This window comes from Phacochoerus africanus, chromosome 1 (genome assembly GCF_016906955.1).
Source record: "Phacochoerus africanus isolate WHEZ1 chromosome 1, ROS_Pafr_v1, whole genome shotgun sequence".
Lineage (NCBI taxonomy): Eukaryota > Metazoa > Chordata > Mammalia > Artiodactyla > Suidae > Phacochoerus > Phacochoerus africanus.
In genome coordinates, this window is record NC_062544.1 from 138,173,785 (window position 1) to 138,196,024 (window position 22,240).

The window sequence follows — 22,240 nt, forward strand, 5'->3', positions numbered from 1 at the left end:
ATGACAGTAAAGGCCCTGAAGGGTTTTAAGGCTTCTAGAAATAGAATGGGTGAAAGAACATGTGATCAAACATTTTTCCTTGGATTTTCTCTTTCCTTATAAACTTTTTTTCCCCCAATTTTAAAGTTTTATTGAAGTATAGTTGATTTACAATGTTGTGATAATTTTCTGCTGGACACAAAGTGATTCAATTATACATATACATATATCTATCTCCTTTCAGATTATTTTCCCACATAGATTATCACAGAATATTGGGTAGAGTTCCCTGTACTATACAGCAGGTCCCCGTTGGCCAGTCATTCCACATACTACACTATGCATATGCCAACCTCAAACCCCCAGCCCAGTTTTCAAAGTCTGCTTCTGTTCTTCAAATAAGTTTACTTGTATCCTTTTTTCGATTCCACATATAAGTGGTATCATATGATGTTAGTCTTTCACTGTCTAACTTCACTTAGTATGAAAAACCAACTTTCATTAAAGGATGATTCAAGGATACTCACTCTGGGAGCTTTAAGGATCATCTTTTCCCTTGTTGACCCTTGTTAAATTGAGACTGGAAGAAGACACTCTATTTCTTTCGTAGAACTAATATTAATTAGGCAGTTACTGAAGGGGTGTTTTGTATCTCTGAGAAATAGAAGATTCTTGCTTCTCTTTAATTTCATCATTTAAAAGATTTAATCAATAGATGACAGTTTTAGAGCAGAAAAACTGAGCAGATAGTATAGTGAAACCCCATGTAATGCCACATGCAGTTTGCGCTATTATTAAAATGTTACTCTAAGATAGTGCATTTGTTACGGTCATTGAGCCAACATGAATAGGTTCTAATTAACTAAAATTCATACTTCATTCCAATTTTCTTGGTTTTTAACCTGATATCCTTTTTTTATTCCAAGATTCCACCCAACTCAAGGTAACACATTGAGTTTTCCTGTCTTCATAGGCTCACTTCTTCGCTGTAACAGTATCTCAGACTTTCCTTGTTTTTCATGACCCAGACAGCTTTGAGGAGTGATGGTCAGTTTTATTATAGAATGCTCCCTTCAGTGGAATTTGTCTACTATTTTCCTCATTTTTAGACTGAGGTTTATGGGTCTTGGGCAAATAGCACAATGGTAAAGTGCTATTTTCACCACATCATATCAAGGTGATTGCTCTATCAAAATAATCTATGATTGCCGATGCTGGCCTTTCTCACTGGATTGATGTAGTGTTTGTGGGATTCTCCTCTGTAAACTTACTCATTTTTCTCTATTTCCATATTGAGTCTTTGGAAAGAGATCAATACATGCTGTACACATTTAATGAATATGGGGTTATCCTTCACCTCCTCTAAGGTATTGAACCTATGTAATTTATTTTTAATTCTTCTGTATGGGGGATTTTTCACTTCTCCCTCCCCATTTATTTTATTCATTATTTATTTATATCAATATTGATTAGGGGATATTTATTTGATAATTTGGGTTACAAACCAATAATGCTTTATTTTTTGGCTCAGATGGTTTCAGTATATTCTTTTGTAAAGTGCTTTTTAAAAATCTTTTAAAATACATACTATGAGTGTATCCCCAGGTCATTAAAACATCATTTGTACTCTCAATTGTAATGATAATGAGGCATTCAAATGTGTATTTTCAGCCAGTCTCCTGCTGTTGGACATTTAGTTTCCTTTTGTTTTGTTTCCATCTTTTGTTGTCATGAATAAAGATAAAATGAATATTCTTGTGGCTATATTTTGCCCATCACCCTGAGAACTTCCTCAGTATATTTTTAGAAAATTAGAATTATTAGATAAAAGGAATGTAAAAGCTAAGAGTTCTGACAAGTGTTTCCAAATACGCTTCAAGAATAATTGCAGAGGGTCCACATTGAAAGACCAGGACCCCAGTCTACAAATCGCGTCTCTTTTGATCTTACATATATGCTGAATCTATTGTCAAACATTCATTTCATTTTTCTCCATTTCAAAAACCAAAATTGGATTCTTACACTGCTGTTTCTAAAATTAATCTAATTTAAAGGCTCTAAAATTCATCCAAGAAGAATATCTATACTTTTGCAAGTAACTCTTCATCCTTTCCGTCCCAGTCTATTGCCACCTTTCTCAAGAGACCTGCAGTTCTTACTTTTTGAGTAATTGGCAATTGCAGGAGAGAAAGCTTTCAAATCCAAGTTGGAACTGAGCTGAAGGAAAATAACTTCTTATTTTCCAGCTGACCTTGGAAATCATGTCTAGAACCTTTGTTGGAATTTGGAGACATCTCAGTATGCTACAAAAAACTCTATGTTTTCATCTTCTGGCCCATGGACACAAGGAACTCTACCCACTGATTATAAATCATGTTAGTTCATTAGGTGAAGAATATATTTCTAAGCATACTTCTTACAGGCTAATAAAGTGATTCTCGATGATAGATGGTTAGTTCATGCAGGAAAAGCAAAACAGGATGGTTTAGAGCTCAGTCACAATGAAAAGAAAGACTTCAATTCAAATTGTTTCTAAAAATTTACTGTGTGATATTGGACATGTTACCCAATCTATTCTAGTTCTAATGTCCTCAACTACAAAATGTTAATATTGATACTCCTATGTCTTAGAGCATTATTATATGGTTTCAATGAAGCACTTAGTACAATACCTGGCATATAATGTTCTCAACAAATGTTAGATATATTAATATAGAATAATTAAACATTAGCAGATGGGAGTTCCCATCATAGCGCACTGGTTAACGAATCCGACTAGGAAACATGAGGTTGCAGGTTTGATCCCTGCCATCACTCAGTGGGTTAAGGATCTGGCATAGCTGTGAGCTGTGGTGTAGGTCACAGATGCGGCTCGGATCCTGCGTTGCTGTGGCTGTGGTATAGGCTGGCAGCTACAGCTCTGATTAGACCCCTAGCCTGGGAACCTCCATGTGCCTCTAGTGTGGCCCTAGAAAAGACAAAAAGTAATAATAGTAATAAAAATAAATTAATAAATAAATAAATATTAGCAAATGATATACAATGTCTCCTTTACTTCTTTATATGAAACTTTATGATTATGAACTGAGCTGAGGTCAAGTCTTATAATTCTGAATATAATTCCAAAAGCAACAAGGGCTACTAGAATATACCTTGAACAAGTCATCATTTTTCTCTCTATGCTGAGCCATAGAGCACTGAAATGATTGGTGAAGTAATTATTTAGAGTTAATATATATTGATAAAACATAGAAAGGCTGTGAATTAACTGCTAAATGCAATATCATTTTCAGCCCTACTACACCTGGAAATGATGGGCTCCAGTTTAGTTTTTATGTGACAATGAGTTGTTATACTGTGGAGTAGAAAATGCCAATAAGGAGTTCCCATCCTTGTTCAATGGAAACAAATCCAACTAGTAACCATGAGGGTGTGGGTTTGATCCTTGGCCTCGCTCAGTGGATTAAAGGATCTGGCGTTGCTGTGAGCTGTGGTGTAGGTCTCAGACGTGGCTCAGATCCCATGTTGTCATGAGTGTGGCGTAGGCCAGCAGCTATAGTTCCAATTATACCCCTAGCCTGGGAACTTTCATATGCCACTTTTTAGGTGTGGCCCTAAAAAAAAAAGGTAGAAAAGCACAATAAAATTCTTAGGGACTCTGGACAAAAGAACCTTTCTATCCTTATATGATCATGGTAATGAGGCAATTCAATAAGATTTATTATTCGTTCAAATTTTACATTTCAGAATATTTTTTCATTTTTATATATACACACACATATACACACATGTATATGTATACATACACACACACATCTCCTCATTTGATCTCTTCAAGAAATCTTTTACATACCCATTTTTATCTCTAGTTATAAAGAGAAACCTGAGGCTTCAAGATGTTAGGTAATTTGTACTCAGTTACAGAAAACTTGCCTGTGTCCTTTCCCTCTGCATTCAAGTACCACTCTGTTACCACTACTATTATGACCAAAGTATTTGTGGCTTTTCAATTGGCTGTAGCAAGTGTACTGTCAAATTCTAGACTAATACATGCACAAGACTACATTTCTCCCCAAGGGAAAGAGGGTAGACACTGACCTGTAGAACAGGATTGTTACTACATTTAGGTAACTCAGAAAAAAAAAAAAGAAAAAAGATTTTCCTTTTTCCATAACAGTGTGATTGTTTTTCTACAGAACTCATGAATTTATCCATATTGTATCCCCATAGGACAATCTTATATTCCAAGCTCTTTGAATGAATACTTCAAGTTGAGGAAATGAAAGCAGCTAGCTGAACAGTCTGAAAATTTAACAAAGGCATTCTTTGCTGGTTTTGTTATTCTGCTTCCCTCTCTTCCATTAAAAATGGCTGCTGACAGGATTTTCTGAAATGAAGTTTGAGTTAAGCATAATCCCAAACATAAGCATCTTAGGAAACTGGTTCTCTGTACCAGTTTCTAGTTAAAAACTTGGTATGGCCTGGATTTAAGCTGTGGATAATGAGGTTTAAGAAATCCAGGGGAGAAATATAAGCTTTCTCAAATAGCACTAGTAATGAAAATTCTATTTATGGACTAAAAGTATAGAAACGAAGCAGAGTTCCTACAAGTGTGTAAAGGACTTTAATTTAACTTTCAATACAGGATGAACTAGGCCAGATGGTTAACATACATATTCTCTGTCTCCAGATAAAATTAACAGGATTCTCATTCCCTAAAAGCATAATGACATGACAGAATGGAGTAAAAGTCCTTATTTACAGCAATTACTTAAGCACAAAGCTAGAGCAGAGAAGGAAGGGAGGGAGGGAAAGAGGGAAGAAGGGAGGGAGGGAAGGAAGGAGGAAGGCAAGAAGGAACTTTGCTTTTAAGAATTGGTAGTGGAAACAAATCTGAGTAGTATCCATGAGGACGCAGGTCCATCCCTGGCCTTTCTCAGTGGGTTAAGGATCTGGCCTTACTGTAAGCTGTTGCTTAGGTAACAGATGCAGCTTGGATCTGACATTGCTGTGGCTGTGGTATAGGCTAGCTACAGCTCGATTCAACCCCTAGCCTGGGTGGGAACCTCCATATGCCAGGGGTGCAGCCCTCAAAAAAAAAAAGTAGTATTTTATAATTGTGAAGAGTCATTTCAGGTAAATACAGAAACAAGAAAAGGCTTTTGAAAAGCTCTATTTGAAATACAAGGTTCATGACTAACTCATGTATGGTCTGAGGAAACTTGGGATGATGGAGTTGCTTCAGACTGGGCTCAATTTTGGCATCATATTTGTGAAGATTACAAAAAAAAAAATGAGGAGGAATTGGAGCTGAAATGGAAGTGTTGCCAGAAATGGCTGATGTCTGTAGTTAGGATGATGTGATACCATTTATTTTGACTTAACCTTCTATTGGCACATTTTCAAAGGACTTAATAATAATCTCTATTCTGAAGACCCTTCAATGATCTCCCTTGCTTCATGGCATTCTTCACTATTAATATATTAACTTTGCATTTTAAATAGACCACTTATTTGAAATTTAAATTAAAATGAACTGCCAGAGAATGTTGAATCACTAATATCATTGACATGTACAAACTAGATAGATCCTAAAAAAAAAACACTGAAGTCACAGAAGGAGGAGCCTGCTAGTGCTATAACTGAATGGGTGTCAACTCTTAGAATTGGAAAGTAGATCAAAATAAATTAGCCTCTACTGGAACCCTAAGTAGAGAAGAATTGACAGGTAATGATTTAGCAGAAATCACCTGTCTAAACGTGAGTACCATTCCAAAAAGGTAATTAGAATTGTTAGCAGCGGCCAGCTGAGTATTTAACTCAGATGACAAATGAAAGCCACATGGCACAAGCCTGGTACATAGTAAGCACTCAATGATTATTAATATTCATAAATAAATGCTCAGCTTTCTTACAAAGCATTTTTTTCTCTTTGGGGAATGTTGTCTAATTCCTTTCTTCCCTTAGCACCATGGTCCTAGATGATTAGCCATGTTGAAGGAAAATAATGTTACAGAAAAGCATGTTTCACCTGAGCGACCCCTGCTCTCATGATGAGGAAATGAATTATCGCAATACTTCCTCAGCAGCCAGTGTATTAAACAATGAGAAGCAGGAAATTTGCTTCTAGAGATATATGTGCATGTTTGTGTACCCATTTCATTCACAGCGTAGAGATCTGATTTTAGTTCACAAATGATTCATAAAACGATTTATGTCAATGCCTAGTCATAAGGAGTCTTTAAAGGAGAATAGAAAATAAACAAATATAAGCTAGGATTCTTGCTTTCAAATGATAACAATAACATAATAATGATCTTTATTTTAACTTACCATTAACACAAAACATATTATTTAATGTGTGCTAGGCAGTGTGTTACACACATGAAATGAATTACTTCATTTAATCTTCACTATAATCCTGTAAAGTATGCACTGTATTAATTCCTATTGTATAAGTGAGAAAATTCCTGTTACAAAGGGGCAATAAAATGTAACTGATAACTGTAAGAACTGCACTCTGCTCTGTACTGTATAAATAGTATTCTATTACAACAGCTTGGTTATTATTATTATTTACATAGAATGGCATATCTTGAAAAACTTAACTTGTACTTAAAAACTAAAGCTCATTACTAAAATTATTTCATCTTTTCTTGATTTTAGTTATTTCCACCCACTGTCCATTTGAGATGGCTTCAGAAAAGAGAGAGGGCATAAAGCTAAAGCAGTTCATTCAGTGTCTTCATAAGAAGCGCCCAATTGCATATGCATTTTTAAGTAATCTGTTTTACATTTATTCTCTCTAACCCTATATCTCACATTACCAGTGGTAATAAAGAGGCTTGTGGCATTCATATTTAGCAGTGACATAGTATATCTGAAAAAAATCTGTCTTTAAATAGTAAATGTGAAATCTTATAAAACTGCTTGATTTTTCTCCCATTAGCAATTTTAACATGAAATGTGGCCACCAAATGCACCTGATAAGAATTTTAATTAAACAAATAAATGTTTGTGTGACTATTTTTTGATAGTTAGCTGCTCTTGGAATTCTATAATATCTACAGTATAAAATATAATATCCTGAAGGAATTTACCATCCCATAGAATTCAGTCACAGAGACAGAAAATAACCTAACTAGCCTTTCAACCCAGGCATTCAGAATCTATTCATTGTCTTTTTTTTGGATGAAAGCAGCAGGAAAATTATTTAAATAAGCAAAAAAAAAAAGTCTATACTAACAGAAATGTTCAAAAAGAATTTGTGGGGGGGGGGGGCATTAGGCATGACTTGATGTAAACATTTGAAGAATTCCAAATTTCTTTCCTGTGTGTTAGCTTTGGCCTTCAAAGGTATCTTCTCCATTTGGTGGGGAACTATCGCCTAGAAGCTCCAAGTTTATATCCCAATGACTGAGGAAACCCTAACAACAAAATATCATTTCTTCAAAAGCTCTTCCAAAAACAGTCCTAGAATTGACTCTAGCTGTCTCTGATTGGGTTGTCTTGTTCCCACAGTTGACCAACCATGATGGCTATGGCACACCAGCTTCTAATGGCAAGATCTGAATCTCATGCTCTCTTCTGAAGCCAGATGTAGAGCCTCTCACTTCACATTAGATAGACTAACAATAGGAAGCATTGAGTTTCCTAAGGAAAATCAAAATGCAGACCAAAAAACCCAAACACACATCCACTGCAGATGGAGAACACAGGAGTCTAGTTCCTATACCCACCTTCAAAATTAAAAATTCTTATGTTAGATGCCCGAACGCTGAATCTTATAACCTTCACCATAGTTGAGTGGTTTATAAGAGAAGATTTATCACTCCAGTCATAAGTGAGGTAAGGAAAAAAAAGTGCACTGTTCTCAAAATACGTTCTATAGCCATAGTTATTCACAACAATTCTATTGTTTAGTCTTTGGTCTTATATGCCATTAATGTTCAAATCCACAGAATACCATTTTTAGGTCTGTCCCATGGCTATATAGAAATACTAGGCTAAGAAGTACTTAAGGCTTCTTTAAAGTTAGTGTTGTAATTAAAGTAGAACATGATTAGAGCATACTGGAGGTTATAATAAATTAGTTTTCCAAGAAGTAGATCTTGAAAGAATACTTTTTTTGAAAGTGACTTTTGAGAAGGGTTATTATGAAGAACTGATGGGAGGATGGGCAAGTGGGACAGGAAAGAAAAAGAAGCCAGGGCATAACATCAAGCAAAGCCCTACAGACGACAAATTTGCCTCGGTCTGGTAGGGAAGTTTGTAAAGAGAGCAGTCACACCTAGAAGTACCTCACCATGGTGGGGGACAACTGGAATATTTACACCTCAGCCCACAGTCAGTTATTGGTTAAGAGCTACTCCAAGGAGTATGTAAATTCCTAACTGCTTTTAGCTCTTTTTCTTTTTCTTTTTCCCCTGTGAAGGAAAAGTTAGCTATAGCAGTTTGTGGATGGTTGAGAGCAAAAAGATGCATGTACTTGCACCCCAGTGTTCACTGCAGAAATATTTACAATAGTCAAGATAAGGAAACAACCTAAATGTACGTCAATAAATGAATGGATTAAGAAGATGTGGTACATATATCCAATGGAGTATCACAGCTATAAAAAGAATGAAATAATGCCATTTGCAGCAACATGGATGGACCTAGAAATTATTGTAGCAAGTGAAGTAAATCAGGTAAAGACAAATATCATATTAAATCACTCATATGTTGGAATATAATAAAAGTGATACAAAGGAACTTATTCACAAAACAGAAACAGACTCAATGACTTTGAAACCAAATTTATGGTTACCAAATGGGAAACATTGTAGGGAGGGATAAATTAAGAGGCTGGAATTAACATACATACATTACTATATATAAGATACATAAATAACAAGGAACTACTATATAGAAAAGGGAAGTCTACTCAATACTCTGTAGTAACTGAATCTAAAAAAGAATGGACATATGTATATATGTAACTGAAAAAAAAAAGAAAACCACTATTTCCACAAAAAAAAAGCAAAACCAAAAAGATGCATCTACTAACTCTTTAGGGTGAAAATACATCAGAATTGGGTTGGCTATGGGATCAGAAGGGACATGGGTGAAGCACTGACATTTTCTGCTACACTATTTCTATTGCAAAGGTGTATCTCTGTAGGATATGCCATTTTATCCACTAAGGGAAAAATGCTTGTCCAGAGAGACTTCAATGTCATCAATGAGTTATTTTCTTTTGGTGTTGGGTTGGGGGGCAGGGAGTCAGAATAGTTGGGATTGGTGGGACTTGTTCCTTTTGCCCCCATTAATTTGGCCCCTTAAAATGTAGATCCACTTTTATAAAATTTCAAATATGAAAGTTATCAGAGGTTGATTTTACAATAGCTATGGGGTTTGTGTTGTCTGGTAAGCACACAGGTTCTGTAGCAAGGAAACCTGGAAATAAATCCCAGTTCTGCCACCCGTAGTTTTAGAAAAAGGAAATGAAATTACATGTACACATTATACACACAGTGCTTGGCTCATAGTTTGTGGTTAATAAACTGTAGCTATTTGTTCTGATATTCTTAGTTATTATTTTTAAATATCAAACTGTTTAATACTGGTTCAGAGATTCAGATATTTAGATATTCAGAGATTCAGATATTTAGTTAGGTTAAAATTTTACTTCTGTATTCATAGGAAAAATAAAGAACAATGATATAACAATGAGAAAATACTCAGTTTTTGCTACAATATTTTTGTCTGAATGTTTCAGGTTAAAATCTTTTTTTAGTTGAATATTTTGCATGTATTTGTCATAAATCTCAGAGATTTACATAAAAAGATAACAAAGGAACGTGAATTCAGATAAATATCAAAGCCTCTATTTATTTTTCTCTTTGTAAATAAATTTTCTTAGAAATTTTCTACTACATGGGTAATACATGCTCATTGTAGGAAAATAATGGAAAACAGAGATAAGCAGAAAAGAGAAAATAAAAGGCATTCATATCTTCACCACCCATAGGTACTAACTTTTATGTTCACTTAACCACTACACGTATTTTAAGAAGTTGGATAATACTGCCCTAGACTTGGCAAAATCCTTTCTATGTGAGTAAACTTTCTTCTAGAGCTTGATTTTTATTTGTAGTTTGGTATTTCATAAAATGAATGAATAAGAAATACTTATCTGAGGTTAACTATTAGCAAGAATAGGCCATTTTACTAAAATATCAACCTAAATGTGTGCTAAGTGGCAAGGCTTTTTAAAAGGACAAAAACAAAACTTATAATAATGATGTTATGTTTAACAACATTCAAGTTGTATTTGTAACTATAAGCTGATTCTGAGAAATATAGATGAATCAAATATTGATTGGGGAGTATGTTTTCTGAGAAATATGTGTGAGCACACGTGACTTTTCTAAACTCTGTGTATCTTTGGTTTACACAGCAGGATCATAATTGTTTGCAAATGAAAAATTCCTAGTGCTTCATCAGTTTTCAAGCTTTATTTGAAGCCTCAACTGAGTCATCACCACTAATTTTCTGCAGTTGTTATTGCTCAGACTCTATACATCTTTATTTGTCAACCACTTTGTATGTGCTTCCATAATTCTTCTTCTACATTACTTTGGTAGACTTGAAATAATCCTGCATTTTCTACTGAGTTTATAATGTGGCTTTGCAAAATGCTTTATTATTATTACTACTATCAATATTATGATTAATTTGAAATATATTTAACATAGAAGGATTTAAAGCACCTGAAAATCTATTAAGAGAGTGAAGAATTACGTGAAAGTAAGAAAAGAAAGATGTTAGTTAAAATAGATTAGAAATTGATTTTACAAGTGATTCATTTATTAAGGAATATTTTCTGGTTATAACTTTATTTACAGCCTACGTATCTTCATATTTTTACCCGTACAAGTGAGGCCTTCCTCACCATGAATTTCTAAATTCATCTCTATTGTTTAAAAATTAGTGATGTATTATAAAATGTATTCTGCTGTTTATTTGTTTGTTTATTTATTGCTTTTCAGGGCTACACCCATGGCATATGGAAATTCCCAAGCAAGGGGTAAAACTGGAGCTACAGCTGCCAGCCTACACCACAGCCACAGCCACGCCAGAGCCAAGCCGTGTCTTTGACCTATACCACAGCTCACAGAAATGCTGGATCCCAGACCCTCTAAGCGAGGCCAGGGATGGAACCCACATCCTCATGGATATTAGTCAGATTCATTTCTGCTGTGCAATGGGGACTCCTATTTGCTGTTTTAGAACATAATCATATTAGACTAACATAATGGACTTAAGATAGTAAGCTAAACTTCTATAAATAAAGGGATTGTTTACAAATTCTTTCTGAAAAGAGACAATGTAAACATGTTATTTTTTTAGAAGATTGGTTATAAAGGACTATATTCTTTTGAGGATCATATATTTTATACTTCCAATTCATGTGCCTCTATTATATTGTACTGATCCCCTTGGGTAATTTAGCTCACATATCATATATCTTCATTTACTTATTAGTACCAATTTAGGTATAGAAGAATATGTGTTTTTGTTTCAGTCTATAAATAGAGCACTTGCCTCTTCTTAAATGTCACATCCTCATAAACAATTTCCTGACCACCATACTTAAACTGATACAATCATGTTACTATCCTCTGTACCCTATTTCCTTTGTTTCAATTATCACAATTTAAGAATATATACTTTTATTATTTGTTTATGTTTCCCCACTAGTCTGTAAGCAACATGAGGGCAAAGCTCATGTTTAGTTTATTCATTAATTCATTCCTGGATCAAAGTACCATGACTTGCATGTGGCAAACACTTAACAAAGCGTTAAAAATCACTGATGAGTGAATGGCAAATGACTGAGTGATCTGAAAATGAGAAGCAATATAATAGGCTGACTGAATTTTTTCTTTGAGAGTTATATTTAAGGACATTTTTATTTTATCCTGCTGTCACAAAGACAAAACCATCTTCTATTCTAATGAGGTATAACTGTTTAGTCCAGTCCCTGATATTAGTTGGAGGAGGTTGGACGGAAGCCCATTGCCAGGGAAAGTCAAGTACAGCAAATCCCAAGCTATCCTTGAAATCCCGAACTTTCAACAGGAAGATGAAGGCTTCTATGAATGCATTGCAGGCAACCTTCGAGGAAGAAATCTTGCCAAGGGTCAACTGATTTTCTATGGTGAGCTAATACAATTTCCAAAAGTATAAAAAATATTTGGTATTATTCTTTACAGGAAATAATGAAAGTGATTAGCATGTTATAGAAAAGTTCAATAGGAGAAATAGAGAACATTTCCAAATTAGGATGCTTCATATAATGATTAGCATATGGGAATGATAATTTTTAAAATATAGATTTAATTTTAGCATAGTTTGTGCATGATATTTTTTATTACAATTGTTTTGGAAATATCAGCAGTGTCATATTTAAGCCATAGAAGTTTATAACACAATGTAGCATAGAATTCAATGCATTTCCTCTAAAACATTCAGCAGCAGCCTATGACAACCTTAATTATAATCCCAATTAGAATTTACAAAAGAAATAGAAAATGACAGAAATACAATACTTAATGGTGATTTTAAGTATTTGTTTATATTTCTTATATTTATGTACTCATATGTAGGTAATAGAAAAATAAAGTCATTACCTTATTTAAAAATATAAGAGATGTAAGCATATATTTTCTAAAAGTTGCCTTCATGTCTTTCATCCAGGCCAAAATATACTCTTGTATGAAATTCACTTTTTTTTAATGTCAAATACATACTTCATAATTATCAAAATACTTTGTGCTTTTAAAATAGTCTTCTTTGCTATTTAAATATGATGAAAACCTATGTATTCTGTGAGAGACATGCATGTCATTTAAATATGTGAATATTTACAATTAAAAAAATAAAAATAAAAAATAAAATATTCTTCTTTGCTAAATTTAATACATCTGTAGTAGGGGACTTTTTAAAATTGCATCTATTTTATATATGGCCAAAAATCATTTTTTATGTGACATGTTACTATGTGATATACTCATAATCAATGATTAATAATTGAAGGAAAATATATTTTGATAACTATTAAAAATTTTAGACAAGTCTAAATTGTAATTGCTGCAAAGGAATGATGATTGAGTTTATACTCATATTCTTTTGATAGGTCCTGCTTTTTAAAGGAAAGCCTTTGGCATCTAGAATATTTTGTAAATAAAACAGTAAAGATGTAAGTGGGAGTTTTTGTGGGCACACCAAGATATTGCAGACTTTGGCTAGTTTTTAGGTATCTCATTTTTCTACTGAGTAAATAAATATATAGCCAAGAGATTAACCAGAAGATTGAGGTATCTATACACTGGGAATCATAATTAAGTTTTTCTCTCACCTTGATAAAGCAACAGTTAGCTTACATAGAAGATTTTACAAATATTAATTCATATGACATTTATAATAAGAGGTAGAAATATAATTTCAGTAATATCATAGGTAAGTAAACTTTGATGAATTGAACAAGATCTCACAGATAATATTTGTCAAGATCCAAGATAAGAACCTTGACAAATCTTCTGAAACTAGACTCTATCTACTCTACAATAACCCTTCAATATGGCAATCTAAGACCATTCGCATGACATCTTATCACAACCAAATTAGCCATTTAATGAGTCCAAATGGTCCTTGTGGGAGAAAAATGGGCAATTGATTAATAAGACAAAATAATTCTTCAGGACACATTAATTTAGTTGTCACTGTGCTCCCAAAGGAGCAGAGAATTGACTCAATTATCTGAGAATTGAATAATTTCAAGAAAAGAATCTCTTAGTTCATTATATTGCTATATTTAAGCTTAATTTAAATTATAATTCAGAATCCTATCTATCTATAATGTTCTTTATGACCTCCAAAATAAATTTATAAGGTATCAGTATCATTATAAAAAAGGAAAACATTGAGAGGAGTTAAGTGAGTTAAGGAGTTAAGTGCTTGACAACCATAATTAGGTAAAAAAATATCTAAAACCCAAACCTACATGATAGGCTTAAAATCTTACTCTCTCTTCTTTATGTAGTTCCTACATAGTTGAAAATTTAAAATTTGTTCCTAAGTCTCTAAGAAATGTGCACATTAAATAAATAAATACCATTTAAAGTTACAGTAACTGCATTATGTCACAAACTAAACCATTTCAAAGTCCTATAAACTTTGTGGATTTTATATGAGCATGCATTTCCTCTCCCAGGCCAAACATATGTTAGGGAAATTTCTAAATGATTATCTACAATTTAAAAAATTTGTTAATAATGCACAGAAACATGGTTCAATTTCACCAATACACTCAATTCTTCTAAGCGATGTCTTAATTTGTCCCTTAGGGCTGTGAGAAGCATATTCTGTAACCAGAAATAACCCTGATTTCCACAGGAGGTAATCTAGGCTTACATTCCGCCACAGTGGGACATCTGATTCTTTCTTCTCAATGACTAGCTCCCTGAAGGACCTTCCATCATAGTGGAAGCAGGTATCACAGTGGGAAAAACCCTGAAAAATCAGACATCCTCATACACCATTTCAAAGACTCTTGGTACCACTTCTTACTAACCACTGCTGCAGTGAACAGATGGAACCATATGTTTTCCAAGTATAACCTGAAAGAATCGTGTCTCAGGTGCTACACAAAGGCCATTTTGTTTCTTGCTCCAGTTTTCTTTGGCCCCTTCAAGAACTTACTCAACACTTAAGCACATATAACCTGGATGTACTAACAGCTAATACCTGCTCTGCTCTGGCATAACTATGGATAAGAGCCAGTGAATAAATGCTTCCTCTTCCTTTCCCTGGGTAGGTAATTATAGAGACTCCTTAGACAATCACAGAGGATGGAGTACCAACAGTCCATGTTGGTGGTCAACTCAATAACTCATCCTTGCATTGACTCTTTCCTTCTTTGTTAACTCTCCCTTTTCCTGACACCTTACCCTTGGCCATCATTCCCAAATAAACAACATGAACACAAGTCCTTGACCCAGGCTCTGCCTTCAGTGTTCAAACTAAGGCTTCTGTATTTTCTAACTATGTCTTCTTGCATAGGTTACCTAACATCTATGCAACAGATCTGCTACAAAAGGTTGGATGGAGAATTAGGTGCAATTACACATTTAAAACATCCAGCTTGTAAAAGACTGAGATTCTAAAGGAAGATTCATCTACTCCAATAGAGCTAAACAAAGAAGATGGATTAAAAAGCAAATTCAGAAAGTTGGAGCATTAAATTATATTAATTTTAAAACATTAAATGTATACCAACTTTTTCCATGAATGATACTAAGGATAATACTACCTAATACTTAAGTACTATTTTAACATCAATTATATCCGTTGCTTTTTGCTTCTGTACTATGTAGAACTTTCTCAGATTAGAAAATAAGGTTTTAGAAAATTCATGTCCAGGATTAAAGTTATGTGCTGAATCTATATACAATTCTAAAAGTACTTATTCTCTGTTAAGAATTTTATTGAGGGTAAAAAATAGATATTAATCCTACTAAAATATGATAAGGCTGATTTTGATTTATGCTGCCAACTATCAAATCAAGTTATATAGGATATAGATACAATAGTGTTAATTAGTTCAATCCAAATACAATCAATGACCTTTTGCTCTCAGGGGGTTCAACTTTGATATGCATTTTCTAACTGATCTACATACTAATATTTATCATGGAAATATTCTCTGGCCTTGTTCCCACAATGCTCAAGTTATTATACAGGTGCAGAAAAATGACAAATGGCAAACATTTATCTTCTGCCAAAGTCTCACAGATATTTACAACAGAATTTCTGTGGCCCACATTGGGGGGGATCCTGCATTTCCCTCCCCTCAAATCATGATGTACAGTTTTACTGGACACATTTAGCCTTAGTCTTATGATTTCTATAGTCCTTGAATATAGCATAATGTCTTAGACGACTGACTTGCCAAATAGTTGTTCTTGTCTCTCTTTGAAACAGCCCCTCCAGAATGGGAACAAAAAATACAAAATACATACCTGTCTATCTATGACAGCTTGTTTTGGGAATGCAAAGCTAGTGGAAAGCCAAACCCTTGGTACACATGGTTAAAAAATGGTGAACGCCTCAATCCAGAGGTAAGAAAGTATGCTGGTATTAAATATTCACTTACTCTGCTGGATAAATTTCATTACAAACAATAGCAACTAATATTTCTGAAGTATTAAGTACATACTAAGAAATGTGTATAATATTTACATACTCTATTTAATTCTTCAACAACTCAAAGTAGCTATTAACATTATCCCTGTTTTTCAAATGAGAAAATTAAGAAGACAACTTGTACAAGGTCATGGTAGTTGGTGACTGATCCATACTCAAATCCCATCATCAACATCATCTACTGAACTCTTGTATGACACAAGACCTATTGTTAAATATTTCCCATGCATTATATTATTGTATCCTCAGGATAACTTTATGAGAGAGATACAAGTATTATTTATACAGATGAAAAAAATTTGGTTTCACATTTGCCCAGGGTCACACAGCAGCTAGAAAATGTTGGAATTAGTAGGCTAAACATAATCTGTCTGATTCTAGGACTCAAGGTCTTAATCATTATTGCCCAGTATCTTGCTCACATGAAAGCTAATGGCTGTCTCTCAACCTAGGAAGGTAGAAAACTAAGGCACTTATCCACATTTTTCAATCTAAAGCATAATTTATTCTACAAAATACAGAGAATAAGATGTTATTCTTCCCATCAAATTATCCAAATAATTGTATTAATTCTCCATTCTACTTTTCACTTAGAAGCACAGCTAGAGGCACAAAGAACATCTGCTGTTTATAAGCTGAATAAAATGCTGTTGTTTCAGCTTTATTGGAATTTAATGCCTGCATTCCTTTTGCATACAACATTCCCTGTTTCCTCCAGCCTATTTTTATTATCTTTAGAGGATAGTAATAGGTCTGAAATATTTAAAGTTGTATTTGCACTATTAAACTATTTCATTGTGTACACACAAAACTGTACCTCTACAACTCAAATGGGATTCTATAACAGGTTTTGGCTGTTTAAATGTACTTTATAGTATGCTGCAGAAGAGAAGAATTTAGCTCCTCCAACTTATGACTTAATTATAAAATTATCACGTCATCACATTTTAAGTCTTTCTGAGACTTTATGATGGAAAGCCAAGGAAGTTTTTTAATCAATATATCTGTGTCTATCATTATTGTTAACCATGTTTTCTGGTAAAGTGGAATGGTAGAGTGTTCCAAATTATTTCATATACTATATAAAGAAAGGTATCATACATTCTATGCAGAGGCTATACTAACCACTAAAATTATGCTAACGACTAAAATGTACTAACCACTAAAATTATACCAAGAATATTTCCTTTCTTTTCAAACTTCAGAAAGCTGTTCAGGATTGTGAAGGACCTTAAGCTCATCTTCATAAGCAACAGTTTTCATATACCAAAACAGTGTAACTCACAGATATGCACAAATGTTTGATGTATTCTTGTTGCGAGTATACCTATGTTAACACACTAGCATCTTTATATGACTTTTCTTTTCTTAGGAAAGAATTCAAATAGAAAATGGGACACTTATCATAACTATGCTGAATGTATCAGATTCTGGTATCTACCAATGTGCAGCAGAAAACAAATATCAGATAGTTTATGCAAATGCAGAACTGAGAGTATTAGGTAAGTCATTCATTTATAGCTAAGAAATTCAAAATGACATTTTATAAAGCTATGATTATAAATAAATCCGATTTTTCTGTAAATTAGAAACCACTTTCCCTTGAAATAATGAGAAATGTCTAAATTAGCTTCTAAAAAACCACAAGGTTAGAATTATTATTCTGCTTGGGCAACACATGAGGGTTTGGAGGAGCCCAGCACTGGGTGAATCCAAATCAGAAGAGGCTCCTCCAAAGCTGATCTCAGAATGAAATTTTGAATACAATTCAGAAAGTATCTATTAGGGAATTCCGTTGTGGCTCAGTGGTTAACAAATCAGACTAGGAACCATGAAGTTGTGGGTTCGATCCCTGGCCTTGCTCAGTGGGTTAAGGATCCAGCGTTGCCATGAGCTGTGGTGTAGGTTGCAGACGTGGCTCGGATCCTACGTTGCTATGGCTCTGGTGCAGGATGGTGGCTATAGCTCCGATTTGACCCCTAGCCTGGGAACCTCCATATGCCACAGAAGTGGCCCTAGAAATGGCAAAAAAAAAAAGTATCTATTAGGAATGTTTTCACCTGCAAATAAAAAAAAAAGTATGAAAAGAAAATCTCAAATTTACAGTCACAAACAGATTTATCTCAACAAGAACTTCAGGGAGGTAGCTGAGCAATGGTGCTGTGATTTGTTGATGTTATTCTTTAAACTTTTTCCTCATGCTTATAGCCTTCTGGTTCCAGTATGACTGCTATAGCTATAGAAGTCAATTTCCACACTCCAGGCAGAAGAAGGAGGAGACAGAATTATTCATATCCATCCCTTTCATTGGAAAAGCAAAATTCCTCTGAGTTCTTAGAGCACACTCTTTTCTGCCATTAGCTAGAACCCTGCCATGTGACAGACGTGAAAGGAAAATAAACCTCTATAGTGGGAAATGTTGAGACAGAAGCAGTTCAAGGATGATATTCTGAAACAGCTAACTAGTGGCATCTGTTACTGTAAATTACTCATTGATATCCCTCATCCTAAGTCTTTCTTAGTGGTGCAAAGACAAGAGATAAAAGAGAGGAAGAATCAAGCAAAAATACAAAGTTTCATGAGCTTATGGGTGATGGACATTGGTTCATTTGTTTATTCCTTCAATTATTACTATTTTTTAAATATTTAGTGTGTACTAAGCAACTAAAACATAATTATCAACACTAAAGTGATCTTTACCTTCATAGAACCTATAGTTTCACAAAGAAAAAAAGGTAAATTTTAAAATATCATGATTAGCATGGTCAAGAATGGAGCATTATCAGAACTTATAACAAGTTGAACATAAATTGAGGATGTTCTCTTTAAGCTAAGACCAGAAGACAAAGGATACACAGTGTGTCAGTGGAAAGGCAGAGGAAGCCATAACTGAAATGCCCAGAAGCAAGAGAATGTGGTGTATCTGAGAACTTCAGTTCATATAGACTTTAGGTTAGGAATGGGGATTGGACACACAGGTTCCCACATGCATGGAGTTGGAAAGACTTGAATGCACCCTAGGCAATCTAATAATTTATCACTATCATGACTTGGTATTTGTTCAGTATTTATTTAGTGAGGACAAAGCTGAAACTGATAAAGACTGAGAATTGTTTGTTTTTTTTTTTTAAATTTCTACTCAGCCTGCCTGCTTCAACAGAAGGCAGCCTATTTCTATTTGTGCAGTTAAAAGCATGCCTAAAGAAATCTGAAATGATACAGTATTTCTGATTTAAGTTATTTCATTGTTTTATATATACTTATATCTTTTTCCCCACATTTAGGATCATTATCTTGGCTATAAGAGATTTAGTGATTTCCCTAGTCAGGATTAAAATTCTGTCTATGTCTCTTGTGGAATCATCTTCACCTCTTTATTATAAATGCTATTAAGAATGTAACCTTTTTGTAACTTGCTTCCTCCCCTCCTCCAGCTTGCTTTTGTTGCTGCAATGACCAGCACCAAAGCAAAAATAAATTACATTTACAGGGCATATACTTTGTGCTAGGCACTATGCTATTCTTCTTTATAGAACGTTATCTCATTCAATTCCCACACTAACTTTCTAAGATAATATCTGTTGTCACCTTCATTTTACAAATGGAAACACTGACTCCAAAATGCCAGGTCTGTAACTAGACCAAAAACACCTTGAGCAAAGTAGCTTGAAAAAGAGTTTAGTTACAGATACTGGAAATCTCTCTCTAGTATACTACATTACCTCTTTGGTTAATACATGTTAATTAAGTGAATAATTTAACAATTTTGTAATTTTGTTTTTAGCCTCTGCTCCTGATTTTTCCAAAAATCCCATTAAAAAAAATTCAGTTGTGCAAGTTGGTGGGGATATTGCAATCGAATGCAAACCAAATGCATTCCCTAGAGCTACTATCTCCTGGAAAAGAGGAATGGAAAACCTGAGACAAAGCAAAAGGTAAACAAATCTCTCTTCTTTAAAACTGTAAATATTTTGTAATTAATATTCACCAAATTTTTAGGGTTTACTAGATCTCCCCAAATTCTCTCCCTTATGATAAATTTACAACTGCCTATCTACAGATACCAGACATTTTTCACATGATAGTAAAAACAAAAGGATCTTACAAGGCTAGAAGCTGTTTGTATTATTTGGCTGCAATATTTTCAGTGCATACACTTGAAATAGATACATTTTTAAAAATCCTTTAAGACCTTTTCCTATATTCAGTTTTGAGGCTTTTTCCTGACCCAGCCTGCTGAGATATCAGTGAGAAGAGCATTACACAGGGAGAGAGACCTCATACTCATACACCTGGTGTTGTGGTTTTTAAATAGTCACACAGGTGTTCACCCCATGACAAAATGAATTCACCACATGAGGAAAATGTAGAGAGGTTCCTGTAGAGAAAGAAGAGAGGTTTCCTCCTATTAACGATATAGTTGAGAAATCCTGGATCGGCACTGTCATGTTTTCTAGGACAATGCTGACAGAACAAAACAGATGTTTTTCTTTATGTATAATACATTCCATTCCGTTGTGCTGTAGAACTTTGTATACCCAGAGTTGGGTAGACTACAGTTGCAGTTCTATTTTAATGAGCCACTTGTGTTTCTATGATCAGATTGCAACAAGGTACTCCTATCAATTAGCCATTGTGCTGAAGATATGAAAATAGTTCAATGGGCACTTCTGCATCCTATGTGTCATGAACTCATACATATACCAGGCAGGTAACATAAATAATAAGATAGGACAAGTGAAAGAAAAGACAACAAAAGTGTAAAGAAAGAATAGGAATTTGTCAATAGTGCAAGACTGTAAAGGACCAGAGAGTGAGTTTGGCACCTAAAAGAGATAGTCCTATCTTTGAATTCAGTCCCTGGCCTCAGGAGGGCTCCTTCCCATGTAGACAGCCTAGGGGATTGCTGCAAGCACTTCCAATAGCTCTGGATGTGGATTCTCTTTAAAAATGTTTTCTCTGCAACTCCTAAGTCCTAATCAAGGTTTAAATACACTTCTGTAGAACACGAAAACTCAAAAGATCTCAGAGCATCAAACACAGGCTCTGTACTGAGGACTGGGATAAATTGATTAGTTCTGCCTCTTTTATCACCGTGACTGTAAGTTTTCACCTAAGATCAAGAATGACTGCTGTTTACTTTCTATAACCTTTTATTTTATTTATTTATTTATTTATTTATTTATTTATTTATTTTTGTCTTTTTGCCATTTCCAGGGCCGCTCACGCGGCACATGGAAGTTCCCAGGCTAGGGGTCTAATCACAGCTGTAGCCGCCGGCCTACACCAGAGCCACAGCAATTCGGGATCTGAGCCACATCTGCAACCTACATCACAGCTGACGGCAACGCTGGATCCTTAACCCACTGAGCAAGGCCACGGATCGAACCCGCAAACTCATGGTTCCTAGTCTGATTCGTTAACCACTGAGCCACAATGGGAACTCCTCTATAACCTTTAAAGATTCAAATTCAAGGTACATGGGGAGAAGAAAGAAAAGGAAGAGGGCTTGGAAGAAGATAAGAATATTAGAGAAAAGTTTTATAGGGTACAGGGGCAACTGCTTTTTAAAACAGCCTTTCAGGGAGTTCCTGCTGTGGTGCAGTGAGTTAAGAATTTAACTTGGGTCATTGCAGAGGCATGGGTCTGATCCCTGGCCTGAGAACTTCCATATGCTGCAAGTGCAGCCATTAAAAATCAAAACAGCTTTGGAGTTCCCATCGTGATGCAGTGGTTAACGAATCTGACTAAGAAGGTTGTGGGTTCGATCCCTAGCCTTGCTCAGTGGGTTAAGGATCTGGCGTTGCCGTGAGCTGTGGTGTAGGTTGCAGACATGGCTCAGATCTCACATTGCTGTGGCTCTGGCACAGGCCGGTGGCTACAGCTCCGATTAGACTCTTAGCCTGGGAACCTCCATATGCCACAGGAGCGGTCCAAGAAATGGCAAAAAGACAAAAACAAACAAACAAAAACAGCTTTTATGATTTTTGTTTTATTTTGTTTTTCCCCA

At 34.7% G+C, this 22,240-nt stretch overlaps 1 protein-coding gene across 6 annotated transcripts in view; it reads left to right on the forward strand.

Annotated features, from left to right (window-relative positions):
* CNTN6 (contactin 6) overlaps positions 1–22,240 on the forward strand; it is a 292,494-nt gene that overhangs the window by 201,116 nt on the left and 69,138 nt on the right. For 3 of the 6 annotated variants that reach the window (XM_047754541.1, XM_047754561.1, XM_047754553.1), the window contains 4 exons: positions 12,000–12,184; positions 16,009–16,145; positions 17,603–17,732; positions 20,015–20,165. In XM_047754541.1, coding sequence (XP_047610497.1) covers positions 12,000–12,184; positions 16,009–16,145; positions 17,603–17,732; positions 20,015–20,165 — 603 coding nt within the window. The remainder of the gene's footprint in view (positions 1–11,999; positions 12,185–16,008; positions 16,146–17,602; positions 17,733–20,014; positions 20,166–22,240) is intronic. The other 3 variants (XM_047754570.1, XM_047754574.1, XM_047754582.1) reach the window with 2 other exon arrangements.